Raw genomic sequence first — 27,812 nt, forward strand, 5'->3', positions numbered from 1 at the left:
ACGCAGTCTTGCTTAATTCACAGCCAAGAAATTATGTAGCTCCAATTTGTTGAAACCATAAGACATACATCATATGCAGAAGTAAGGCTTGTGAATGTTCTTTTTCACCTTGTATAATATCATAGGAACTAAGTCAAGAATAATGTAACAGTATTCAGATTGATGTCAACAATTGTCATGATTTAGAAAGATGTATTCGACAGGGAATACATTGACAAAAGAAAACAATACTTTTCTCTATAAAAATTAGAGAAAAATCTACCAGAGCTGTCAGTTTTATCACAGGCAGGGCTAATCTGGGGTTCAAATCCATGATCATAGGATCCTGTCATGTCTAAGGGAGACAACTCTGCACAGAGAATTGCAAAGCCATAGACAACTGGGACACTGGTGCCATCTACTTCATTCGATAATGGATGGACTTGATTGCGATATGTCATTGTAAATAGGATATCGATACAAATTCATGAACACCAATAGTAAATTAATGATTTCCACATAAATTATAAAATTATTTAGATTACCATGGTAATAATAAGGCAGAAATTCTATTTATTGGATCAGCCTTGTTCATATTAAGTTGACTAATTGAAGGTCTAGATACACATACAGAATAACAATATTTTTAATTAATATCAAGATGTCATGAGACTTATGAATCTATATACTGACACAAAACTTTCCCATCAATGACAGCCCTCCTGGCTAGCATTGACGATGTATGAACAGTGTCACATGAGAGGGATCAATGGGCACAAGATATCACACCGAATAAAAAAATAATAAATACTGTTAAAAAATATAGTCCAGTGAAAATTTGACTAATTAATAATGAATGATTCTTTCATTAGGACTATTACAAGGAAAAGTGTCCACTGAAAAATAACCTTGTTTAATCCTGCACAGGCCATGGAATGAGACGACTCAATAAATGCACTGGTATGACCGATGGTTAGAACATAATCACAGCAAGTCAACCAAGCCCTATGTGGTGGCCATGTTTAGCCTGTTAAACTGTGAGCTCACATCGCCACACACTGATTGGCTGTTGACAGAGTTGTCTTTTCCTGGCTTTCCCACCAAACACCAACAGGAAGGGCTCACCATCCAACGAGTCCTGGAAATAAGGGCAAAGAGGGTTCAGACCACTTATCTTGTCTTAAATACACAAAACAATTCAACATCTTGCACACTTTTGGTGTGTGTGTGTGTGTGTGTGTGTGTGTGTGTGTGTGGAGTGTTTATGTGTGGCTGTGTTTGTGTGGCTGATTGTGCTAGTCAATAGTGCTAGTCAATGTTATAGTGTATGTTAGTGGTGTCTGGCGTGTGTGTGTGGTGTGTGTGTGTGTGTATAAGTTGTGTGTGAGTGTGTGTGTTTGTGTTGTGTGTGTATGGTGTGTGTACGTTGTGTGTACATTGTGTGTGAGTGAGTGGTGTGTGTGTGAGTGTGTTGTGTGTGTTTGTGTGTCTTTATGTGTGTCTGTGTGTGTGGCTTATTGTGCTAGTCCGGACTAGCACAATGTTATAGTGCTAACCCACTGAGATATCATGCCACATTTTACCATGAACACCCCACTCAGACACTGAGATACCATGCCACATTTTACCATGAACACCCCACTCAGACACTGAGATATCATGCCACATTTTACCATAAACACCCCACTCAGACACTGAGATAACATGCCACATTTTACCATGAACACTCCACTCAGACACTGAGATACCATGCCACATTTTACAGCAAATGGCTGGGACAAAAACAATTAATTTGTTATATCCGTCAGTATGTTATAAGCGTGTTCGGGTCTTCAGCATGACACTCGAACGCTTTAACCACTAGGCTACCCCACCACCCCTCCCAGGAAGGTAGTCCGGCTACTTAATAATCTATTCTTAACCTACTATAGACAGGTCCCTGGCTGTTATTGAGTTTTGTCATTTTGTGTTGGGAAGTATACTTAAGTCTTGTTATAGTTGACAGGCATATCAATATTGCGCTTTGTACAACAGAGCTGTTCATACCTTTCCTTCTTCTTGAATAGAAGCTATCCTCTCTCCCGGATTGCTAGGTCGAAGGTCAAGGTTACTTCCTGTCTGAGTTGCCACAGTTACAAGAACTTTATTAAATCCTCCATCTTGACCTTGCACCTGTACATCACTAGCATTCTGAGAACTATTCACATCCGCACCTGAGCATAGAGCAGACCCTGAATCTCTTGACCTTGGACTATGGAAATCACCAGTGTCTGACATGAAGGTGGTGCAGAGGTCGTGTCCCGACCTTGACCTCCGACCTTCAATTGAGCTGCCTATTTTTGGCATGTGAAACAATTCAAGTTCCATGCAGTCTTGCATTATCACCTGCGTGGATTCCTTGGTCAGGATGAAGGGATTGGGCACCTTGAGAGGTGACAACTGTTCTTGTTCAATGTCTTCAATATACAAATCATCACAGTACTTGGAGTAGATAGCCTTCTTAGGAGGGTCTATGGTTGTATCACGGTGGGCCGGACTGGTGTGGGCCAGTGTTGAGGTCATCTTGGGATGGGTGGTTTGACGATTGGGTTGGGTGGTTTGATAACGATTTGGAAATGTTGGTGTCGTCAGGATGGTTTTGTTGACGTGCGAGCTTCCATGAAGAAGAACAGCAGATTTCCTATCCCTGATTTCACTGCCTTGATTCTGGACATGAGGTTCCAAGACAAGGTCGTCAGCATGATGAGTATGTACAATAGAAGATTGTTCTTTGGCATTAAGAGGTTTGGCTGTTGAGTCAGAGCACTTTTTATTTACAGGAGCATGAGATTCATCTGCAGTACAGACCACTACATTGTCAATTCCAACGGATTCGTTCGAATCTCGAGACACAAATCTCAGCAAGGGTCGTTTGTCGTCACCTGTCATGACCTGTGACCTCGGAGCATGATCATGACCTCTGACCTTGGTCATCTCTGCACTATTTACACTACTGGACTCTAGGGAGAGAATATCACAGTTTCTGCTGGCAGACTTCGCAGGGTACACCCACGACGTCTGTGGAGTGTCTGTTGACGCTGAAGGGCTTGTTCGTGGACGAGCGGCATTGATTACACTTGAATTAGGGTTTGGGCTCTGTAATACTGATTCAGAGAAACATCTGGCAGAGTTATCTGCCCCTGCTTCTTGACTGTTGCTACTGGTAACACACACTGTTGCATGCTGGGAACTAGGTAGTGGATGATGAGGGCAGCTTGGGAAAGCAATCTTTCTCCAAACACTTGTATCTGTGGACAGTATCAGTGATATGATCACATATATTGAATGATATAAACTAATATCTATATTCTACCATGACTCAACTTTGATTGGTCAAAAAGAGGTTTCAAATCACAGCAACCACCTCTAAATTAAACAGCTGATTTGATGCATTGACAGTAACAGTTTTCCTTCACTAATATTGATAGAAAAGTACTACTTCTTAATCATGATCTGTAGGAATATTTGAGACAAAGATATGTACAACTGTAGGTTATCAATGCAGAGTTACTGCTACTACAATTTATCATCCAAAACTGGCTCCCACAGGAGATATGGCTTGGGTGAGATCAAGAGATATCTACATTGTAGATATCGCTGCAATGAAATTGCATCACAATGATTTGCAGACAATTGTGACATCATTGGTAACCATGACATCACAATCAAATGACATCACTAATGGCTCTGCTACTGAAGCTGTTAGCAGTACTTTTTACACTGAAGACACTGCTAATTACTGTCTACAAACTGAAAAAGTTAGATGAATGATGATGGATGATAAATAAAATCTCACCCTTGTGTGTTTTGATATCAAATATATCAACACTCGTTTGATATCAAAAGACACCCGGGTGAGAATCTCTATGTATACAAGGTATGTGTGGCAATACATTTTAAGCCAGAAACATGATAGAAAGTGACTAAGTGAGTGTAAATCAGGGACAACAGGGAGCTTGAAATTTGACACTCATCTGTGAAGTGATGTCATAATAGTGACAAGTGGTTAAAAACTAGCAACAATTTCACAAAAAAAGTCTCCCTGACTGAAGATGCCGGAAGTTGTTTACAGACATCATGACTTACTGAAGCAGAAGAGCCAGACGTCACTGTACAGCTGTCCCTGGTTCTCTCCCCCCACCAGCACCATGCTGTCCTTCACCTGCAACAACATCGCATACCGTCATCATAGCAACATCGCATACCATCATCATAACAACATCGCATACCGTCATCATCATGATCATAGCAACATCGCATACCATCATCATAGAAGCAACATCACATACCGTCATCATAGCAACATCGCATACCATCATCATAGAAGCAACATCGCATACCATCACAATAGCAACATCGCATACCATCATCATAGAAGCAACATCACATACCGTCATCAAAGCAACATCGCATACCATCATCATAGAAGCAACATCACATACCGTCATCATAGCAACATCGCATACCATCATCATAGAAGCAGCATCGCATACCGTCATAATAGCAACATCGCATAGCATCATCATAGAAGCAACATCACATACCGTCATAATAGCAACATCTCATACCATCATCCTAGAAGCAGCATCACATCCCATCACAATAGCAACATCGCATACCATCATCATAGAAGCAACATCACATACCGTCATCATAGCAGCATCACATACCATCATCTTAGAAGCAACATCCCATCCCATCACAACAGCAACATCCCATCCCATCACAACAGCAACATCTTATACCATCACAATAGCAACATCGCATACCGTCACAATAGCAACATCACATACCATCACAATAGCAACATCGCATATCATTACAATAGCAACGTCACATACCATCACAATAGCAACATCGCATACCATCACAATAGCAACATCGCATACCATCATCATAGAAGCAACACATCACATCACATCACATCATAATAGCAACATTGCATACCATCACAATGGCAACATCACATACCATCACAAAAGCAACATCGCATATCCTCATAATTACAACATCGCATATCCTCATAATTACAACATCGCATACCATCACAATGGCAACGTCACATACCGTCACAATAGCAACATCACATATCCTCATAATTACAACATCGCATACCATCACCATGGCAACGTCACATACCGCAATGACAACAACACATACTGTACTAATAATAACATCGCAGGGTAACAAGAAGCATCTTTTCATGTCTTTAGGTATGGCGTGGCCGGGGAATCAAACCACCCACCTTCCACTCTGAGCGGACGACCAATCAGCTACACCAAAGAGGTAACCATGGTAACAGATTATGGCGACAAGGTGAGTCATACTTACAACGTTGGCGGAGTGCCCCGTCATGGGAGGGGGACCTTGCACTGTCTTCATCCTCTGCCACCTCTGACTCACTGGAAAACATAGCTCCCATGTACAAACACAGCCAACATCCACTCTCTCCATCACAATGTTACAATTACTTCAGTATGAACCAGTATTAGTTTCTTACCACTAGTATTCAGCTATAGTGTGGACTACAAATCCAAACCAAGGTGGAGAAGGCAGTATGAACCAACATGCACCTTAGTATGGACCACTGGTCTGAACCAGAAATTAGCCAGTATAAACCAGTATGCAGCTAGTACATGTGGTAGGGGCGGTCGGGTAGCCTAGTGGTTAAAGCGTTCGCTCGTCACCTGAAGACCCGAGTTCGATTCCAGACATGGGTACAATTTGTGAAGCCCATTCTGGTGTCCCTCGCCGTGATATTGCTGGAATATTGCTAAAAGCGGCGTAAAACCATACTCAATCACTAACACATGTAGTTTGAACCAGTATTCAACTTGTATGAACCAGTATTTAGCTAGTATGAACCAGTATTCAGCTAGTATGAACTAGTATTCAGCTAGTATGAACTCTTATTCAACTATAACGAACCAGTATTCAGCTCGTATGAACTAGTATTCAGCTAGTATGAACTCTTATTCAGCTAGTATGAACTCTTATTCAGCTAGTATGAACTCTTATTCAACTATAATGAACCAGTATTCAGCTAGTATGAATCAGTATTCAGCTATTATGAACCAGTATATTAACTCATATGAACCAATACTAAGCGAGTATGAACCAGTTCTCAGTCAGTGTCTTCCCAATAAATACTGCAGCAAGTATTCTCACAGAAATGGTAGCTCCACAGGTCTGCCTTGAGAGTGAGGTCACACAGCCCCCCAAACGTCCACATGCTGTTGCAGTGCATGACGCTGCTGTGGCCGTGACGACCACCAGGTGTCTCTGACGATGCTGGGGGAATCAGTTGCCAGTAGTCTTCATCTGTCAAAAACAGGAAATAGTAGGTTTGATTTCTTCTAACACACTACATAAGACTAGAGAGTTGATTTTATTTTGTTATTTAATACTAGATAAAAAACAACAAAAATGGAACAAGGAGTGCCACGAAGGGAAGAAATATCACAATCATTGTGTGTAGGATTAGAAACATACAAATAGAGAATGGGAGCAAATAATTAATGCTTGATATAACCGACATTTCTATTCATGTGAGAACTACACTCAAAGTTCAGAGTGTCAACCCACAAACTATATCACTCTTCTGGACTCTCCATAGTCTCCTGGACTCCAGGGGCGATCGGGTAGCCTAGTGGTTAAAGCGTTTGCTCGTCACTCAGAAGATCCGGGTTCGAATCCCGACATGGGTACAATGTGTGAAGCCCATTTCTGGTGTCCCCCCGCCGTGATATTGCTGGAATATTGCTAAAAGCGGCGTAAAACCAAACTCATTCACTCACTCACTCACTTATGAACTCCAAATAGGTAGACCCAGGTTTGTCTGTTCATTGTACAACGCAACACTCTGCAAAATTCCAACTTCTTGACGATGGTCTGTGAATAATAAGAGTCTGGACCACACAAGCTTGGCCTCCATGAGCATAGATTCCATGACATGCATCAACCAGGTCAGTAAGTCTGTCAACCCAGTCACCTCTTACGACAAGCATGGGGTGCTGAAGACCAATTCCAACCTTGATTGTCATGGGGGAGATAGACCCAAGTAAATCCCTGGTAAGATGGTGATCAGTTCTCCACCTACCTGCATTGTACGCCCACAGTTCACTGCTGGACCCCCTCAGATCCACGAAGCCTCCATATATGTACATAATCCCACAATGCATCACTGCGGAGTGGTCCCTTCGACTGGTTGGCTGTTGAACGTTCACCTCAGTGCAGGGCTTGTGAACAAACTGCTGATCTATATACACAAATAACAGCAATGTCACAGCGACATCCTACAGGCATAACCGCCATGCACATACAACATACAAAGTAATTTCTGTAGCGTTCATCAGTTTTCCCATTCTACCACAATTGCTTCATAGTTTTGATCAAACATTTGTTTCATTGTATATCAATTTTGTTGTTAAAACTGCACTCAGCAATATTCCAGCTATATGATGGCAGCCTGTAAATAATCTAGCCTGGGCCAGACAATCCAGTGATTGATATTGTGAGCAACAAACCATGAGGTACAATGACATGTAATAAACCAACTCACTGAACCTGGAGTCCGTTCCACAAAGCAATCGTAGCGCTAAGGTAACCGTAACTCCCATACTCTAATATAGACATACGACTGTCGTAGTGCTACGATCACTTTGTGGAACAGGAACCTCACCATCCCATCCATTCAGACGCCACTAACGACCAGCATAGGGTGCTAACCCGAAATCCTCATGGGGTTGATCAAGAAAAGATCACAAACAAGTTTCAGTGTGAATGGTGTGAATGGTGTCATGCACAGTAACACACTGTTAATGGTAACATCGCTAGTAAATTGTCCAGAATATAATATTTCGAGATGAACGAATACTATGTACATAATAATGACCCATACAGATACATTCCAACAACAACAGTCCATTAGACAGGGTTCTTGAATGACAGGTTTCAGACTTTCACTATACACCTGGAGAAAAGCCACTAACTCTGAACGATTAAGAAAACTGTTTACAGTGTTCATTATAATTACAGATGATCATGTGTGACAATATGATAAATTAATGTGGTGTAAAATATATTACCTATGTTAAAAATCCACAATGGTGGATCGGTCCCTGTGCTGAATTCTCCACCAAATATCAACACCTTCCTCTGAAACATGGCAGACAATGGCTTAAAGACATGGTACATTCTCATTCCTCCCTAACATCACAGGGATGTATCTGGACCAGGGGCTCCTTCAACAACACGATCTAACACTGTCGTAACTCACATACGTTAACACAGACTTACGACAGCTGGAGTGCTCAGACCGCTTTATGGAACAGACCCTGTTCAGAGGCCATTATTTCTACTTTCGCTTCATCCACAACATCACCTCCACCATCCACACTATCAATAACCATTGCAACACCTCTATTATCAAGATTATCCTGAATAACAATACCCTTGTCGTCCATCGCATGTTCAGGCTGGTGTTGACAATTTTTGAATTGTCATTTATTCGTTCTCACATTTTGAATTACTGGTAGTGATTATTTTGGTCTGTATAACCAAGGTTTTCTAAGTTACAGCATATGTCACAAACAAACATGATCGCAGCTCACACATCTGTACAAAATGGTGATGAAAAAGCTTTTCCTCTGACTATTTCTACAGATGAATTTTCATTCCCCCCTCTGCAATATTTCTACCTGGGACACATCTCTCTCTCATACACATGCAGCTTTTGAATCTGACTGACCTTGTGAGAGACGATGGTGTGGCCCTGAAGATGTGGCAGTGATGTTCCCCGATACGTCAGACGTTCCCAGGTTCCACTTCCTGTAAACAAGACACTGTAGTTTAGCTGTTTTACATCGCAGTCAGTAAGATACCAGATATACCATGAAAGACTGTAAATAATCAAGTCTGGACCAGACAAACCAATTGGTTTATTTCCTGGGCAGCAGAGCTCGAGTTAACTGCATAAAACATGCACCAGTGCAACCTATTGTTGAAAAGTGTAACCTCATATTTATGTCTACAAGCACCAAGTGGATTAAAAAAACATCAAATTAGTGTCTGACAAATCCTTACTTGTTCACACATCAACGATCTTTGAACACACAAGATATAAGGGTAAAGCTATTTTTCAGGGCATGATCATTTGCAGTAGCCTGAAGTCTTCTATTAACTGCCCGACGAAGGAGGGCAGTTGAAATGACCGAGTAATAATAACGAGTTACCGTTATTATAGCTAAAATGAATGAAATTTGTTATCAAATTTAAAGAAACAACAATATCGGTTTTGAAACATTTACTGCAATCAGCACGAATGTCACTGACCCACCTTTAGAAATATGGAAACGTCATAGAACAAACCAGATGACATCACTATTCAAAACCTGATTTACCTGTAAGAGATGCAGTTCACCTACCTATGTCTGGTTTACCCCATTTAGAGAGATGCAGTTCACCTACCTATGTCTGGTTTACCCGATTTAGAGAGATGCAGTTCACCTACCTATGTGGTACCGCCAGAAATCCTTTAGAGGTAGTGTGTTGTCTTTCCCACTGCAGATATAGACATGGCCGCCATGGATGCACGCCGCATGTTTCAGTCTGGTTCGAGGACAGCCATTGCATGCTGGGATTGCCGGGATCTCCCTCCATGAACAGGAGAAATCCGGTCTTGTGTTGACATGTTCATTCGTGGTGTTTATTTTCATTGTACGTGGCAGGTCTTGGTGCGGAGCATATTGAACACCTAGGAAACAAGTGAAAGATGTGTCACGGACGGTTCAGTAGGGCATTTATTATGGGGGCAGGTGTGATGGTGTTGGGCTGGTGGAATTGGTCATGGGACTGTATCATGTTTTGCAGAAACCCCCAAAATAAATGTAACCTTTTTTTCATGACAGCCCCCTATCTATACATATGTTATATTAATTGACCAGTCCCTAGATATTGTTCACATAAATAAAAAAAAACATTATTTGAAAAAAAATCCAGAACTGTTTCCAATTTCATGCCCATCTCCATGTAGTGACAAATTTTGGTGACCCCCCTCCACCATCCTGCCACCCCCGCCCAGACATCTAGGAATGGATTTTCTGTATAAAGTCTTTATTCTCATGCCATGGACAAATCAAACTTTTACAATGATCATACATATCCTCAGTTTCAGTCACCTGGGTCTTGTGGTTGCAGAAAACAGTTTCAAATGATTTCAAAGTTTTGAATTTCAAAACAGAAATTAAATCATATCAAATTTTCATTTTAAAAGCATGAACTGATGTGAGTCCCATTGCCATTGTACATACAATATCAACATGTCAGCTTCTCTGACCTTCTGGCTTCTGAGCTTCTTACACAATTTGCACAAATTTCTAGTGGTAGGACGAAACACTGCATCGGTAGATCGTGATTTTTCACTTCTTGATACAAGTATATCTAGCACAGTTGCACACTAAGTAAAAAATATTGATCCTTACCTCTTTATGTTTTCTTTAATAACTGATACACTAAACACTAATTAGTAGTGAAAATTGATAGTGAAAATGTAAATATTTTCATCCACTGTGCCATTCTTGACACTGCCAACTGTAAATCATCAGTGTGCCAGGTATTCGTCCATCCTGTCTATGAAAAGGATGGCACCACAGAAAAGAGCACTTGCAAATACATATCATGTATCATGATATGTATGGGACCGTGAGTAAGGTATCGTGATTAATATCGGATCGCACAGTCGGTATAACGTCCCAGCCCTACCAATTTCCTCACTGCTTCATCTAACAAGTAGAAAGTTAAAGAACGGACTGACACATGGACAATGGATATCTTTGTACTTGGGTCCCGGTGGGCTGACTATTTTGAGTACTGTCATGTTGCATTCACTGCACAACTGTGTTACTGTCCTATATCAGGACTCCTTCAACAACATGTTATCAAGTCAATACATCCGCATCATCAAGGCAAAGTACTTCATTTACAAATAAACGTCAGGTAACATTCATGGCAAAAGCAAAAAAGAGTAGCAGGCAACATGGTTAAACAATGACCTCACTGCATAGTTACTTCCTTGTATGATGTCGCAACACTGTATGACATCATCAGTGAGTGTCACTGCACACTAGTAAGTAGGGTATTGACCTTTTTCACACTTTCGCCATCTTGGATCGAAAACGAGGCTTGGAGAGCATAGCTCCATGCAGTGTGAGTCGCATCAGCTGATAGGGAACAGACAGCATGTTGTGCATTTCACTGGTGGACATTTCAAACAAACAAAAAATGGTATCCTCTGTATCTAATACAGAAGATATTTCACATTTAATCGTGAGGTCCAACTAAAATATGCCTGTAATACACTGGAATTTGCATTTTGCCGTCAGGATCCCGGAAGTGAATGGAAAAGTGCATTTCGAGATACATATTTCAGAAATAGATTGTTTTATCATAACCTCGTCGGCATATAGGTACAATGTGACAGTACATTCAATGACAGAAGTTGGGTATCGTAAATAAACCGCATAACATGAAACACGTCAATGTACTTTTGCAAAATTGCTCAGTCAATGCGTGGCTTGGCGAACTCGAGATCAAGATCGAGATCATGTTTATTTCACATTTCATAGTGGTGTTTGCTGCACAACGCGCTATCGTTTTGCCAAGAGTCCAGTTGACAAAAGACACTTTTTCTGCTATGATTTTCATTTTAACATATTACAATGTTAATTATGAAAATAATTCGTGTGTCAAAATAAATATTCAGAAGGGGCGATAACTCTATTCAGTGTGTACAATAAACAGATGATACTTTACTTGTTCTTCAAACATCACTTACTTAACTGATTACTGCCGATTGAGATTACACCGTGCACGACAAAAGTAATAATGTGTGAACTGTTTAAAACAAGTTAAAGGAAACTAAAAATTGATAAATATAATTAAGGCATGATATTGAAGAAATATAAGAATTGATACAACTATCAACTTCTTGAACACCCTCACCTAATCCTGTATGATGATAGGTAATTGTATATCAAAAGGAAGCTACGAATACATTTATCCTGAATAGTTTGAAAATGTCTTGATCAGATATGAGTACAAATAAAATAACAAAAGATAAAAAGGAATAAACTTCAATTGGTAATCAAGCCAAGATAAAATATATGTATTGGTACAAATTATTTTGATGGAACAATCTGGATTTCTCATATTTAACAAAGAAAAACAAACAAAAAATTTCATATCTTTATTTCTCACAATATAATTTTTCAAAACTTAAAATGGATTGGGTGTCTTTGTCAGTCAAAAGCACCTAATTAAATTCCAGGAGAAAATAATTTTCTTGCTTGTAAACAAATGGTACAATGTTGCTTTTTAAGTGTCTGATAAATATTGGCCATGTTGTTTTGTGAGTGAATAAGGCTTTTCACTTCCTCGTCCTTTGACAGGATGCACATTGTAACCATTGTGTTACTGTCAGCGGAAAGCTCCTCCAGACATCCGTCACCAGGATACTGGTACTTCATTGTGGTGACTCGCTGGCCTGAAATGAATAATTCAATAATATTGTAATAATATTCCTACTTCAATAACATTTTTTATAAACAATGCTTATTCACCTTCTCTCAAAATATTGCTTATTTAGAAAACAACATTCTTCTGAAATAGAGAAGTTTAAGGAAAATTAATCACAGTGTGTAACATTTGCTACTTAAGAACAATCTTGAAGGCATCAATTCATCTGATATGTCTAAAACTCAAACAGTATATTCTTTGTAAACAGTAAACTCAACAGATGCATCAATTTAATGACAGTGTACTACAGCTCTTTATATCAATGTCACACAGAAATTCACTCTTGTTTTAATGAAACACGTTTTGATATTTGTATTACCTGTATGTATTTAATCATGAAATACTTTGTTTAGTCTGACCATGCTGAAAACATACTTGCGCTAGAGTGAAATAAATAAGATTTTTATTAAAATCAGGTGAAATATCACGTTTTGTCACACCTACAGTCAGTCTGCCTCATTGACACTATGGTTTTCTGAGTAAGGTCATGAAGATCACAAAGAAAATATAAGACTTGAATTTATTTTGTCAAATGAAATGTTTATCTCTTCATGTGGTTTACTAAAGTTGATATCTTGACTTGAAAATATTAACTTTGTCAGATCACAAGATGAGATATTATTAAACATATTTTATTGTCCAAAAAGACAAAGGGATTGGGCACAAGGGCAGCACTTATTACCGCCTTCTCCCTATATACAGTTATACATAATATTGCATAATGAAAATGAACAATTTACAGTTGAAACTTCACATTATATATATATACAGTGCTCATATGAAGGATATGTACAATGTGCTTGAAAGTGAAGACAGTGTGCATCTCATACATATCCTAATATTATACATTTTAGTGTTGAATATAGATTTAACAATATTAATGATTAACAGTTTGGAAACAATACTATGCTAGCTACTGAATCTGTTAGTCGTTTCTATAAATTTGTGTACAGACAAGAATATTTTTGTATTCAGGAAAACATCTAAGTTTGGATCACCAAAAAGAATACTATGTAGAGTTTTTTGTCCTCCAAGATCACATGTTGATTGAACATTTACTGGACATTAATTAGTTGGGTTTTTGTTCATTTCATGACATGATTAAATTGGTACAGTAAAGTAACTATCATTTTGGTAGAAATATTAATTGTTACCAAAATTGCAGATCAAACTGTACTTTACTTCAAATATTTACACATCCTTTATGTAATAATTCAATAATTCACCTCTTCAATCTAATCTGACAACATTGACAATCAAAATAACAACTGTTCACAATCACAACAGCACAAGTAGATCTAGAGGTCTAACATTTTATTGGAATGCATTTGAGTCCATTACAATTTACATCAAATACGCAACTGATGCAAAATTCTGATTTGTTATGATTGTAAATTCTCAGTAGGTTTCAATTTGATACATTATATCAACATAGGCCTATATCAATTAAGTTAGTTTCTGAGATATATCTAGATATGGTCAAAAGGTGAACATTTCGAATTCAAATACAACCCGCAAAGTTATTTAAACTCACAATAAATAGTTTAATGGTGTGTAAACAATGAATTATTCTTTACAAGATTTCAGTAGCATTTGTATTAAGTCTGTTCAGCTACCATAAACTGCACTGGGAGTTAGGTGGTCATGGATATTTTAAATTGAAATCATAACAGAACGGCCAGACTCAAATTTATATCGGTAAGGAGACCAGATAACAGTAGAATAGTTTGTCAATAAGAATAATGTTCAATACTTACGATAAATGTACCGGGATGGTTAAATTGTCACAGTTTGTCCCGATTGCGTGCCTTGTTGACATCTCCGTGTGTTTCATGTGCTATCCAGCCTTCACCTTCTGCTCTCCAAGCCTCGCTTTCAAACCGGAAGTAGCGAAGTGTGAAAAAGGTCAATAACACCGCTTTTAACACTATTCAAGTTATTTCACAGCGTGTCAGCTTGATGTGGAAGAAGTCCAAATGATGTAGGTCTCAGATGTTACCACTTTGTTCAAACCTATGAACACTGGTATGGTTCTGACATGAGCACAATAACACATGGCAGTCATTATGTTTTCTTACAGATTAAATTATCATAAACAATTAAATACTCGTATTAAATGAATTATAATTTTGTGAAAAACTGACGGTGAGCAATTAGACCATATGACTGGATAGTAAAGCATGAATTTGACATGGTAGCAAATGAATAAAAGAATGCACATTAACACCCTTCTGTTTTCAATTGGAAAACTGGACTAAATCATCTAGATTTTGATAATACTTACCTGAACAACGTTAACAAGAACAGCAGACATCATTACATTGAAGAGTTCATACAATTAATCCCCTGCACTGCACACCGAACGAGAGGCAGTCAGGTATAGAGTCATAACGACACAGAGGTGAAGCAGCAATTGTTTTGGTTACGAAATCTCACCACAACAAAGATGTCGTAACACGCCAGTCCATCAAACTCTGTTGCAACACATGCAAACAAAGCACCAGTCAATCAATCTCTATTTTTGCACTGGAGAGGTCACAGGCCTACGGAATATAGATATGATATCAGTGGAGTAGAGTCTATAAACATCATGGCATGATAAATGAACATTGACAACCGTTGCAATGTTATACTGCCAGAGAAATTTGCAAAAAATCAAATTTAAAGATACTGGGGTAGGCAAAGTAATATTGGGATATCATATATTCTTTATTTTATTGATAAAGACTGCTTGTACTTGTCCAGATATAATGCCATTTTTCGTAATTCTGGGCCTCGTTCTTCCAGCTATCTTAGCGCTAAGGTGATCGTAAGTGCCATAGTTTAACATAGGCTTACGATCATCATAGCGCTAAGATCGCTTTGAGGAACGGGGTCCAGCAGTTTAATATGGATACTCCACACGCATGGACACAGTATACTGACTCCAAGGAGACCAGTCCTTGTTTTATCCCCATTATGCTGAGTGGCAGACAGGGTGACAATAAGTACCATATTTTGATGTCTTTTGGTGTGAGTGACGCAGACGGGGATCGAACCACACACCTGCTGCTCTCCAGGCAGACGCTCCATCCATTTAAGGATTGAAGTTGCATTTGTTGACATTCATCAGCTGATGAAGACAGTACCTCACGGGAGCAAATTCCATGATGTGCAAGCGCTGATATTGACAGATATATAAATCATAACAAAACAATCCATTAAACATCAAACTTTTTATTATTCAAAGCGAACTATATAAATGCGGCGAGTTGTGACGTCATCCGTCCCAAACATTCCATTTGGAGTGACATCCCTTGGTTTTACAAACACCAGAAAATAGCGGCTATGGCAATGTCATTCACTTGAAATAAAAGTTGCACCAAGTAAAGTTTGCTTTGGAAAGAAATCCAGACCCGGCTGAAGCTGAAAATGGATTGATATTAACGTTCTGTGATCTTTGGGAGTGCGTTTGAGTCATACTATGGCTGCTGATGACAGGAGGTTACCGATTGAGGTGGCTCAGTTGGACTTTCTGAAGCAAAGCACAACAGTGTGGAGCTCAGTGATTTCTTTTCATAAGTCAAGCATTCTCTGTTTTTATAGCTTGGAATGGATGCTTCATTTCGGAGACCCGACATATACGTGATCTGTCTGGCTTCAATGCCTGCATCAGCTATAGCCTGAATTATCATCGCTCTCAGAGAGAGGGCTGTGTACCTTTTTGAACATTGGAATATTAGGAAACATCAGCCATGAAACCTTTAAAACCAGTTTTCCCTAATGATTATTAATGTTATTTTTAGACATTGAGGAATTCCCCTAAAGTAATTCTGAATGTCTCCGCTCGATTGACAACGTAATCACGTGACATACTGATGTTCATCAGGAAATAAATGACAGTCAGCTTGGTAGTGTTCACCAAGGTGAGGTCACCCGCTACTGTCAATATTAGACCATGGAAGCGGTCGTCGCATTTGGTACTGGCTTGTGCTAATAAAGCAGATGTGATTTCAAAGTCAATGGAAGATGTGCAGAATCAGCATGTGATTGTTTTGTTGAATAGTTAATACAGAAATGTATTTCCCTCCCAGGCCAGATACATAGTAATAATAAAGATCATGTGAACCAATCAGATCTCAGATTCTTACATGGAGGTTTGATAAAGTCAATTATTTCTAGCCCGTGAAGAGATCACCCGTTTAATAAACATACAGCTGTATTACACATTGTGTAATACCAAAACGCGTGCTTATGTACTCTCGGAACACGTTTCACGAACAAATATTGAAAGCTCTCAACATCCCTTGGCTTATTCAAAAACATTGCGTATGGAGTTGATAGATCACTGAGAGGAGCTTATGCACACTCGATGACCCCAGCAACCTTGTTGCTAGGCTGACGTCACATCGCCAATGGATCTTGCAACAAAATTCCACAATTTACGTCATCGGGTATTGTGACGTGATTGTAAACTTTGAGGTGCAAGGCCCGTTCCACAAGGCGATCGTATTGTAGCGCAACAACAGTAGTTAGTCTAAGTTAAAGTATGTGAGTTGTGATTAGCCCTACGATAATTTTGTTGAATGGACGCCTGAATTCTAAAGGTGGACCGTTGTATGGTATTAAATTCATACATTCTAACTTTTGACGTGTTTGAAGTATTATTATGTTAAACTCAATTGGACTCATTTGACTCAATCGGCCGTGGATCGTGTAGGTGTCAGCCTATTCATACTCAACAGTATAATTCTAAAAATGTTATAAATGGCAAGTATTAAATAAAATACTAAACGAGCTCCCATGTTAAACCAATTTTATGAAACTCGTGAATAGTTGTGGTATCTAACTCGCTTTCGCTCGTCAGATACCACAACTATTCACTCGTTTCATAAAATTGGTATTACACGGGAGCTCGTTTAGTATTCTATATTTACACCACTTACAACAATAAACATAAAATCACAAACATTCAAAACTGTTCCACATCTTCCAATCATAATATGAATATCTAAAACAGAACATAAATCAAGTAATATCTACCAAAACTATTTGCAATTTAGTCCCCAAAGAAACGTTGCAAATTAAAGTAATCAAGGACAAAATCCCAAAGTGAGTGATTTGGACTTTCATAGTATTCAATCACGAAAGTCTGATAGAGAGTCTTAGATGTCCAAGTATTTAAGTATTAATAGGAACGTCCAGCCAAGTTGTTCCCATGATCAATACAATGCTAGGAATGAGTGATCAATGATGCATTCATGGGAAACTCATTTTTTTAAAGTGAAAGACATGGTTTAGTTTAGCAAGTGACACATGTAAAACCTGCAAGGGTAAAATGGATAAAAGGCAAGTTGTCGGCCATTTGAACAGATCTGATAATCTCCTGGCCAATATTTCAAAGTTTTGTGAACACATAAAATTTGCCATTTCCTCTGTCATGACCTAAATGTCTTGCACACCCGTGGGTGAGAAACCCATGTGAGATAACTGGTATTCAAACTCCAAGTACCCGACAGCCAAGTCAAATGTCTTACTATAGGGTTTTACCTTGATTTACAAATGTTGTAGTCGAAAGGACCCCCAATAATTAATTTCAAGGCCTTTACATGAAATCTGAGGGTCCTGGGGTAGTGAAATGGTATAGTGTACTGTATTTGATAATTACTTTAATTACCATGATTACAGGACCTGAATACTCCCAGTCATGAATTTGATATAATGAATATTATTGTGTGTTACTCGAGACACAATTTATATTTTTTATGAATCAATTCTAAACATTTGTGAGTGAGTGGTTTTATGACACTTTTAGCAATATTCCAGCAATATCACGGCGGATGACACCAGAAATGGGCTTCACACATTGTACCCATGTCGGGAATTGAACCCAGGTCTTCGGCGTGATGAGCGAACGCTTTAACCACTAGGCTACCCGACCGCCCTAAACATTTAGTGCTAGATGCACATTTCTGCGTCATGTAAAACCCTATTACCGTCCAGTATACTCTACCTACAATGATACCACATCCACGCAGAGCCCGGTTAAAAAAGGTCTTCTGCAAACCATGCTTGCCGTAAAAGATGACTATGCTTGTCGTAGGAGGCGACTAACGGGATCGGGTGGTCAGGCTCACTGACTTGGTTGATGCTTGTCATCATATCCCAATTGCGTAGATAGATGCTCATGATGTCAATCACTGGATTGTCAAGTCCGGATTTGATTATCATATAGACTGCCATCATATAGGTGAAATATTGCCGAGTGCGACGTTAAACAACAAACAAACAAAATACAATAACACCAAAGGACTTGTCTAGACTAGCACCACCTGACACGCCACCTACTCACAGTGTGAGACAGAACACTCCGGTGCATCCATCCACCCCAGAACAACCTGTCACTCCCGTGTCACCTGCACAGGTCCGGCAGCTGGCACGGCCTCAGTCATCATCACCGCGGTGAGACTTATCCACCACCATCAGCCAGGTGATGCAGACTCAGATGTATTGATCAAGTCAACCATGTGTCCGTCACGAGACAAAGAGCATGCAGATCATTCAAGCAGTTATTTCCACCCGTTGTCGTGGAAACCCACAAACAAAGATACCCTGCACATGACAAAAAGGAGTTATTCAGACATCCACAGTCAGGAGAGAAGGTTTAGAGGCTGAATAAAACAACTGTTATAACGCCCTGTGTCTAAATGAAGGGAATAACTGATAGACCCCTGTGATGTATCAACATACTTAATGGCCGGGAGCACTCATGGTTCACCGCAATAATCAATTTACAGGCTCTGATCACCCAGAACGAACAAAGTGCTTAGTCATGATACATGGTTATAATCATAGATGGTAAATGGATATCTGATTGTATTCTGATGTTTGACGTGTAACAAATGACAGGAAAAGTAATTAACTTTTCAATTACAAATCTTGTGATGGTCGATGCTAACATTGTTATCGAGTAAGGGATGTAGCTGAGAAGATGAGTATATGATGTATGTTGATATGCTCACTTGTATATGTGTATATATCTGTTATTGTTGCCATGGGGACAGGCATTAGGGGTGGGGCACAATCATTTCAATATGGCGGACATATTTGTCCAATTTTTAAGTCAAATAAATATTACAAATTATTTTTTCTTGTGATTGAATCCTTTAATTATGTTAGTCATTGACATTGGACCTATGCACTTTTTCATGTAACTCAAACAAAGTTTTACTCCAGAAACGTGTGCTTGTCATAAACTGAGTGTCAGGCTCACTGACTTGGTTAATTGCATGTCACCGTATCCCAAATGCATGAATCAATGTGCATGATGTCAATCACTGTATTGTCTGGCCCAAACTCAATTATGTACAGATGGCCATTATATAGCTGGAATAGTGCTGAGTGAGGTGTTAAGCTACAAATAAACAAATTTTACTCTAACTCCCATATTATATTGGGAGGCATATTAGGATTTGAATTCATGATCAGCAGATCCTGCCCATGTAAGGGACACAACAATGCAGAAAAAATCCCTTGAACTACAGAGGTGGAGGAACAGACAACCAAGAGAACCAGTATACAATAATTTCCTTACAAAACATTCTAATATGAATGAATGACTAATAAACCACTGAAGGAAATCAAGAACAAACCAATTCATAATCATATCTACTGTTCTGCGCATCACATAACAAGTTTTCACCAGCTTTTTCACAAGAAAGTTCTATATACACACTGATATAAATTCGTAAAAATCTTGTACTGCAGATTTCATAGTGCTGGCACACCATGTCGAAGTTTAACGTAAATACCCAACTGAGATACAGTATACTGACTCCGAGCCGACCAGTCCTTGTTTTAGCCCCTTTATGCCAAGTGCCAGGCAGGGTAACAAATACCATCTTTTAACGTCTTTTGGTGTGACATGGCTGGGGATCGAACCCCGGACCTTCTGCTCTCGGGTGGACGCTCCGTCCACAAGACCATGGAGGGGGTCCCAGGGTATTGATCATAACAGAATGAAAATATAAAACACCAGGGCCTGGACTAAACACCAACAGTGCGATCTGAAACCTTGCTCACGATACTTGCTAGTGCTCTTATCTGCGGTGTGTAAGCCATCTTTTTCATAGACAGGATGGCGAAATACCTGGGCCCACTTGCACAAAGCTAAGACTATCGTAAGCCTATGTTAAAGTATGGGAGTTACAATCATCTTAGCACTAAGATTGCTTTGTGCAAGTGGGCCCTGGTATACTTGTATTGAAAGGTAAACAATCACAATCCACTGATGCATCAGTCTATCATCCCACTACTACAACACACTGAGGAGAAATGGATTTTAACGGTGTGTCCAAGATTATTGTGACGTGTGTGTGTGTGTGTGTGTGAGTGAGTGTGTGCGTGCGCTCTTGTCCGGACAGATGTCGATTTATAATGCTAGCCCACAGAGATACCATGCCACAGTTTAACATGAATACCCTACTTAGATATTGTATACTGACTCCTAGCTGTCCAGTCCTTGTTTTAGCCCCTTATTGCAGAGCGCCAAACAGGATAACAAGAACATGAAGAAGTACCACATTTTAACGTCTTTTGGTATGATGCAGCTGGGGATCAAACCCCGGGGCTTCCGCTCTCCGGGCGGATACTCTACCACTAGACCACTGAGGCAGTCCCAACAACACACTGAATAATGGAATGTGGTTTTCACATTGCTTTCAACAGTATCTTGACATGACGGACTCAAGTGGGAGGAAAGTCTGTGTTACCACAGACATTAACCAAGGCTCATATTCAGGTCAAATCTGGGATTCAAACCCATAATCACAGGATCCTGGCATGGCAAAGGTGTGCTACTCGGAACACCTTTAAACCATAAGCAGTATTTTCTTAATTGACTTAATTGAAGTTGGTTGTCAGTCCATCGATCTGTTTACAACTTTTCATAAGGCATACAAATACACTCACCAATTTGTTATCCACAAATAAATCAATACCTGAGGGAATATTTCTGAAAGGGTCAAGCTGACATTTTAGCATTTGACTTCATCTGTTATCAACATCCAGACAGACAGACAGACAGTATAAAGGCAGCATGGACAAAAGTACAAATACCTGTATGGCAGCTCCTAGTGGTTAAAAGATACACAATGAATCATTGAAGCTTACATACAATTTCTTCAAAAGGGGAAACAACTCTTCAAAAGTGAATGAAGTATTTATACAATAAATTCTAGTGAATGTTAAAGACCCTTTTTAAGTAGATAAAAACTGCTCTTTATGTTTCATAGGGGCTTTGACTGTATTATCTCAGGGGTAGAAATTAACCAAGAAAGTCTACTAGCCCAAATAGTGATAACCTTTTGGACCTCTGAGGTAAATATATTCCATGTTATCTCTTTGACTATATAGCAATACCCCCTAAAATGTTTGAAATTTGTACTCGCCCTAAAGTATACATTTAATATCAACAAAACTGGTCCAGGTGAGCGAAATGGTGCTAATTTCTATCCTTGCTATCATACCAAGATCCTGTTTATATTAATACTTATGAACAATATTAATTTGCTTGATACCTTTTTCTGAATGATAAATATTTTTACAACTAAATAATACATGGTACATCCAGTTTGTACATACACAATCAGCTTCCCACACAACAGAGCCCGTTCTGAAGAGGTTTATGTTGAAACTGTGCAAAAATATTCTAAACTTACTGTTTACATCCAATGACATGTTAGATGATGCTACAAGATAGTGATTCACGTCCACTAACATGCCTGCTCCTACCATTGCCTCCAACAGGTGTGTGTGTGTGTGTATCAGCAGTATGGGCGCTGAGGGCAGGAATACTTGCCCATCTGTCAGCATATCAACTTACTATCACATCATACGTTTGTTGTATTGACAAGGTGGCCATGGCCTACTTGACAGCTAAAGCGGGAACCAATCAGAGTTGGTCATTAATGAGACCAGAAACTGTTCCAATAAATCAGAGTTTTTTTATGATATTACATGTGTTTTGTTTTGACTCAAATATCTTGCTGTGAACACAAATGTGACGGGGTTGTTAGATGCATGATTTGTAGTATTCCCTTCCAGAAACAAACTCTTAAATGTCTCCGAAGACAACCTCACTCTCACATTTCTCCAAATGTAGCAACAACCTTTTCATGTTTTTAAAGGGCAAGTTCACACGGAAATGAACCATTTTTTCTTGTACTTTTTCCACATTAAAAGTGTTAACATAGAAGTGTCATAGACAAAAATATAAAAACATCATATTTAATTAACATATTTTTTGCACTAAAACCATTCATATTTTTCACATTTACCAAGTGTTCTATTTCCATAACAAAAACACCATGGCTTATGCCCCTTGCAATATGACGTCATTGGTGCCAATTGATAAACATTATGACGTCATCATGCTTTGTTAGAGCCGCTTCACGTGGTGTAGGTACAGTTTTGTGATTCTAGCATCTCAGATGCCAGCCAGAATTGTGTTATGCTGAGACACCACTGCGCCGGAGTGTGTCGTAGACCATGTTGTTTTACCGCAAACTGGTCCTTGATATCTTTTGCGTTGAGAATAGACAGGGACCCAGTTGAATTGGCACCAATTACGTCATAATCTAAGGGGGATAATTCAGGCCTATTTCGCTCGTAAAACGAAGGCCTCATAACGGCATATCACTTTCACACTATTGTGAGCTTCCTACTTTCACTGTGAAAAAAAATGAGTGTATATTTTCAAACACAGATACTAACTAATTCTAAAATTGGGTTTTGTTTAGAAAAAGAAAGAAAGTGATTTTTGCGTGTACACTTCCCCTTTAAGTAATGTCTGTCCTATATTTAGAAGACAAACTCACAATCACGACAGTGAGAATGTCATGGCCAAGATATGTCATATATCACCTAGAATAGCATGTCATATTTATTTATACCCAGTACACCACTGCAAGGGCGAGACCGAGTGACTACAGGAGATATATTACACAAGAGATGAACTGTGTCATCCAACTTAGTCCACAAGCTCAAGTTATGGTTTGAGCTTTCAGTTTAATAATCAACCAACCTCCGTCTCAAGCACTGAGCAAAACAATTGGGGTTAATTCATAAATACTTTCACTGCCACTCTAGTTTTCAGTTGAACTGGAAAACATTCAACTACGTGTTGTCTGCACCATAAAACAACATTCACACACTCACCCACATATCCAGGTTTTTACATGATATACAAATGTGCCTCCAGTACGCACAAATGTAGGGAATTGACGCAGAAAAATAATACCATATATTACGTAATAAGCGCCCAGGGCGCTCTCAAAATTAGAAATAGGAGACTCTTTTTAGAATGCTATTTTGGTGAAAACAAACCTAAGTTGAAAGATAAATTTCGTGGTTTATGCTGACAGCCTGAAATGTTTATATACGACAGATATATTTTTCCAGAATTTAATTGCCAATAAGTGCGTGAGTGCATATTATACGCGAATAAATAAGACTTTTGTACATTGATCAATTGGAAGGGGTGCTAATTGGGATTGTTCACTAGCCAATATACCGTATTCAACGTAATAAGCACCCTGCTCTAATAAGCGCGCACAGCGATATTTGCTAATATATGAGCAATCCCAATTAGCACCCCTTCCGATTGATCAATGTACACAAGACTTATTTATTCATGTATAATACGCACTTGTGTGTTATATGCACCCTTAATTATGGGCAATTAAAGTCTGGAAAAATGTATCTGTCGTATATAAACAGTTCAGGCTGTCACCAGAAACCACGAAATTTATCTTTCAACATTACGTCGAATACGGTATTAGTAAATATCGCCGTGGGCGCTTATTAGAGTGGGGCGCTTATATGTTGAATACGGTATACTGCGTCCCAAAGGATGCACAATAATATTCATAATATACCTAGAGCATTTCAAGCAATTATGGGCATCTGTCATTTCATCCATCAATCATATCAACATGATCACTGATTCATTTCAGGCTCTAAAGAAATTATCTAAACGTACAATACACTACATCATTTCATTCCATTACATTACAGGACCGTCATATTGCCTTAAAATTAATTACTGGGGTTCACAATTTTGTAAGTTAAGGTAAAACACTGCATATCTATATTCACTCAACAACAACCAATCAAAATGTGGCAACAAATATTTTTTTCACCTTAATTTTAAAAGAATTAAATAAAAATTCAATAGAATGAAATGAGAGCATCAAACCACAAACAGAACATTGTAAAAGAAATTGGAAAGAATGCTGTAATCTCATTGGTAGAAATATGTTCTGAAATGGGATTGGATCTGGAAAATGTTTTGGGCGTTGAATAAGAATATTTGTCTTCATGGGTACCTCTTTTTTCACAATGTCAAATTGAAAAACCCAGACTCTTCTGCTTGGAAAAATAGTTACCACAATCATGTAAGATAAATATTTGATAAGTATCTATCAGAACAACTTTTTGTTGCTTTTGTCAATACTTTGCTGAACATATAGGGTCAGTTATCACGGAAGCGTAGGGTACAGAAAGTTACATAATTTTTTTTATTTTACAATGTCAATAAACATTACAAGTTTCCAGATTAGCAGGTGGTACATGTATTAAGTATTCAATAGTTTTAAGTTTTAACATTTCAACCGCTGTCCACCATGGGTACAAAATGAAATTTACAGGCATCAAATACTCAATAGCACCTGCAAATCTGAAAACAAAAAATGTTTATCTCCTTAATACCTTCAGGTGTCGTATAACAATTTTAGTGCTTAGAGGACCTAACTCTCATTCTTTAACATTAACTTACAAACGTGGTAGCTCTACCATAAATGCTTTGAGGGCCCTGCAGAATATTTGGTTCACAAATTTACTGAAAATGTCTTCCGTTTCATCTGCATCTTGGAGTGAGTGAGTGAGTGAGGATGGTTTTACACCACTTTTGGCAATATTCCAGCAATATGACGGCAGGGGAAACCAAAAATGGGCTACACACTTTGTACCAATGTCGGGAATCCCACCCGGGCCTTCAGTGTGACAAGCAAATGCTTTAACCACCAGGCTACTCCATCGTTCCCTGCATCTTTGAACAATCATAAACATGGATGTACACGTATAAACATTTCTTGGTCACGTGGGGATTCTGGGTGAGAATAGGTCCCTAGCAATCAATGCTGGTCGAAAGGGGCTACCAGGGGGATCGGATGGTCAGGCTTTGCTGACTTGCATGTGATTGTACCCCAAAAGTGTGGATCGTTTCTCATAATGTTATATCACTGGATTGTCTGGTCAAGACTCAATTATTTACAGGTTGTTGTCATACAGTTGGAATATTGCTCAGTGTAGGATAAACAAGAAACAATAGTAATAATTGCTGGCTTGAGTCATTGAACAAATTTTAAAAAATGGTAGAAGGTAGATCTACCAACATGAAGTCTAGCTGGGTATATGTATACACTGTTTCCAGGGAGTTAATGGCAGTCTGATAACCATGCGACTGTAACCATAGTAACAATACACTTTGTTGCGACACAACACATATCTTAGTACATATTGCAACTTGACACTTGCCATAATAGCAGCTATACATTCCATGAATGAAAGGAATAAACACATGCCCACTCAATCCATTTTTAGTTTTTTTATGTTGATTAGATTAACATTTATGTCAATGTTTGCGTTGCTTTGATGTACAATTTCAAGGTTTAATCATACTAAACCCTACAAATGAAATCATGATTTAAATGTAATTATCACCCTGTATATATGTTTTAAATCGTAATGCTGCATGCAGAAGTAGCATCAAACAACATGGCAGATAGCTGTTGGGAAAGATGCATGTGTACTATATGGTTGAGAGTGACAGTAAACAACAATGGTAAACAAAAAACCCCGAAGAGACTATCTTTGGCAAAATGGGGAACTTTTCAGCAGAAAAAGAAAAGTTCATATACGAATGAAGACCCACCTCAGTGGAACAGGCTATATATATGTACACTAAGTCCTTGGTGACAGAAACACTGGGTCATAACAAAGCTTAATTGTCTATATTTTGATTATATTATTAGTATTATGTATATACACTATACACAGTGTTTTTGTTCCTTGATATGACGCTGGAATTATACAGCATATAGGCTATGGTGAAATGTGAAATCAATATTACTTTGCCTGGGCCTATAAGCCTAATCAGTCTTTCGAGGATTCAAAATACTCACGTCAAATCCTGAAAACAGTCAGAGAAAGTCAGTCGGACTGTTACTTGCTGAAGTTTTAATGAGCGTTGTGTTTACATTTCGTAATCGGCTGCCTTGTCAGCCTGTGGCAAACTCGTTATTGCGAAATACGATTACTGATCAGGGCTGGGTAGGAAATTTATGGATGTGACTGAACAATTAACTCGTTGATAATCCGATATTTGTACCTTATTTTACAAAATATCATATGCTATATATACTTACCGTATGTTGAAGTTGTGTCACCTCCTAAAACGCAGGGAATATAACATAAACATAGCTTTCACTGGTAGGTAGAGTGTTGTTGTTGTCGTCAGTTGACATTGATAAACGCGTGGAGCTCCTGACAGCAACGATTCAATTACGAAAGAACGATTCGGAGTTGGAAAAGCAGTGTACCGAGTTTATGGCGCTCCGTTTGGTGAAACTCGGCTTATTCCGCTAACCGAGATGGCTGTATAATACAAGGTTGTTCCGATTGACTGTCTCTTATTGGTATACACTCTTCAAAAATAGAAACGCACAGGTAGGATGTAGTTAAGTGAACCTGACTACACAAAAAATCCGGTATATAAATTGGATACATGTTATTGGAAAATGTTGGTGGCCTGATATTCGTCAAACGGTGCGTCAAAACGCAGCCAAATGTAAACCAAATGTAAACAGACAGAAGTTTACTTGAGATACATACATGTCTAAGTTTCATTCAACCCATTCTTATTTGAACTTAGTGCATTTGTCCGTAGTGAAATAGTGGACAAATCGAAATGCCGATTAAAGAATATTTTACTCCTTAAGTTGAATGGCAGTCGGCCTGCCTACATTGAAGACGGAAGGTGAACCTGCAGTTGTTTAGAAAATTAAGAATATACGCAACAACAATCTAGGTAGGCCTATATCACAATCTAGGTTCAAACAAGACTTGCGTAAACTCTGATATTGTATTGTCCACTAGTTAATATAATGAAATTTCACTTCAGT

General features: G+C 38.8%; 1 protein-coding gene across 1 annotated transcript; it reads right to left on the reverse strand.

Moving 5' to 3' along the window:
* Positions 1-277: 277 nt before the first annotated feature.
* Positions 278-27,143, reverse strand: LOC139464372 (uncharacterized). Its single transcript, XM_071245901.1, has 10 exons — positions 27,057-27,143; positions 9,530-9,772; positions 8,768-8,847; positions 8,106-8,175; positions 7,118-7,276; positions 6,187-6,339; positions 5,350-5,420; positions 4,105-4,180; positions 2,026-3,266; positions 278-1,117 (listed from the first exon to the last, which is right to left on the reverse strand). The coding sequence occupies exons 2-10, from the start codon at positions 9,732-9,734 to the stop codon at positions 1,010-1,012; spliced, it is 2,163 nt and encodes a 720-aa protein (XP_071102002.1). The 5' UTR covers positions 9,735-9,772; positions 27,057-27,143; the 3' UTR covers positions 278-1,009.
* Positions 27,144-27,812: the final 669 nt, after the last annotated feature.

The sequence above is a fragment of the Haliotis cracherodii genome, unplaced genomic scaffold (genome assembly GCF_022045235.1).
Source record: "Haliotis cracherodii isolate W230 unplaced genomic scaffold, xgHalCrac1.p SCAF_17, whole genome shotgun sequence".
In the NCBI taxonomy this organism is placed as follows: domain Eukaryota; kingdom Metazoa; phylum Mollusca; class Gastropoda; order Lepetellida; family Haliotidae; genus Haliotis; species Haliotis cracherodii.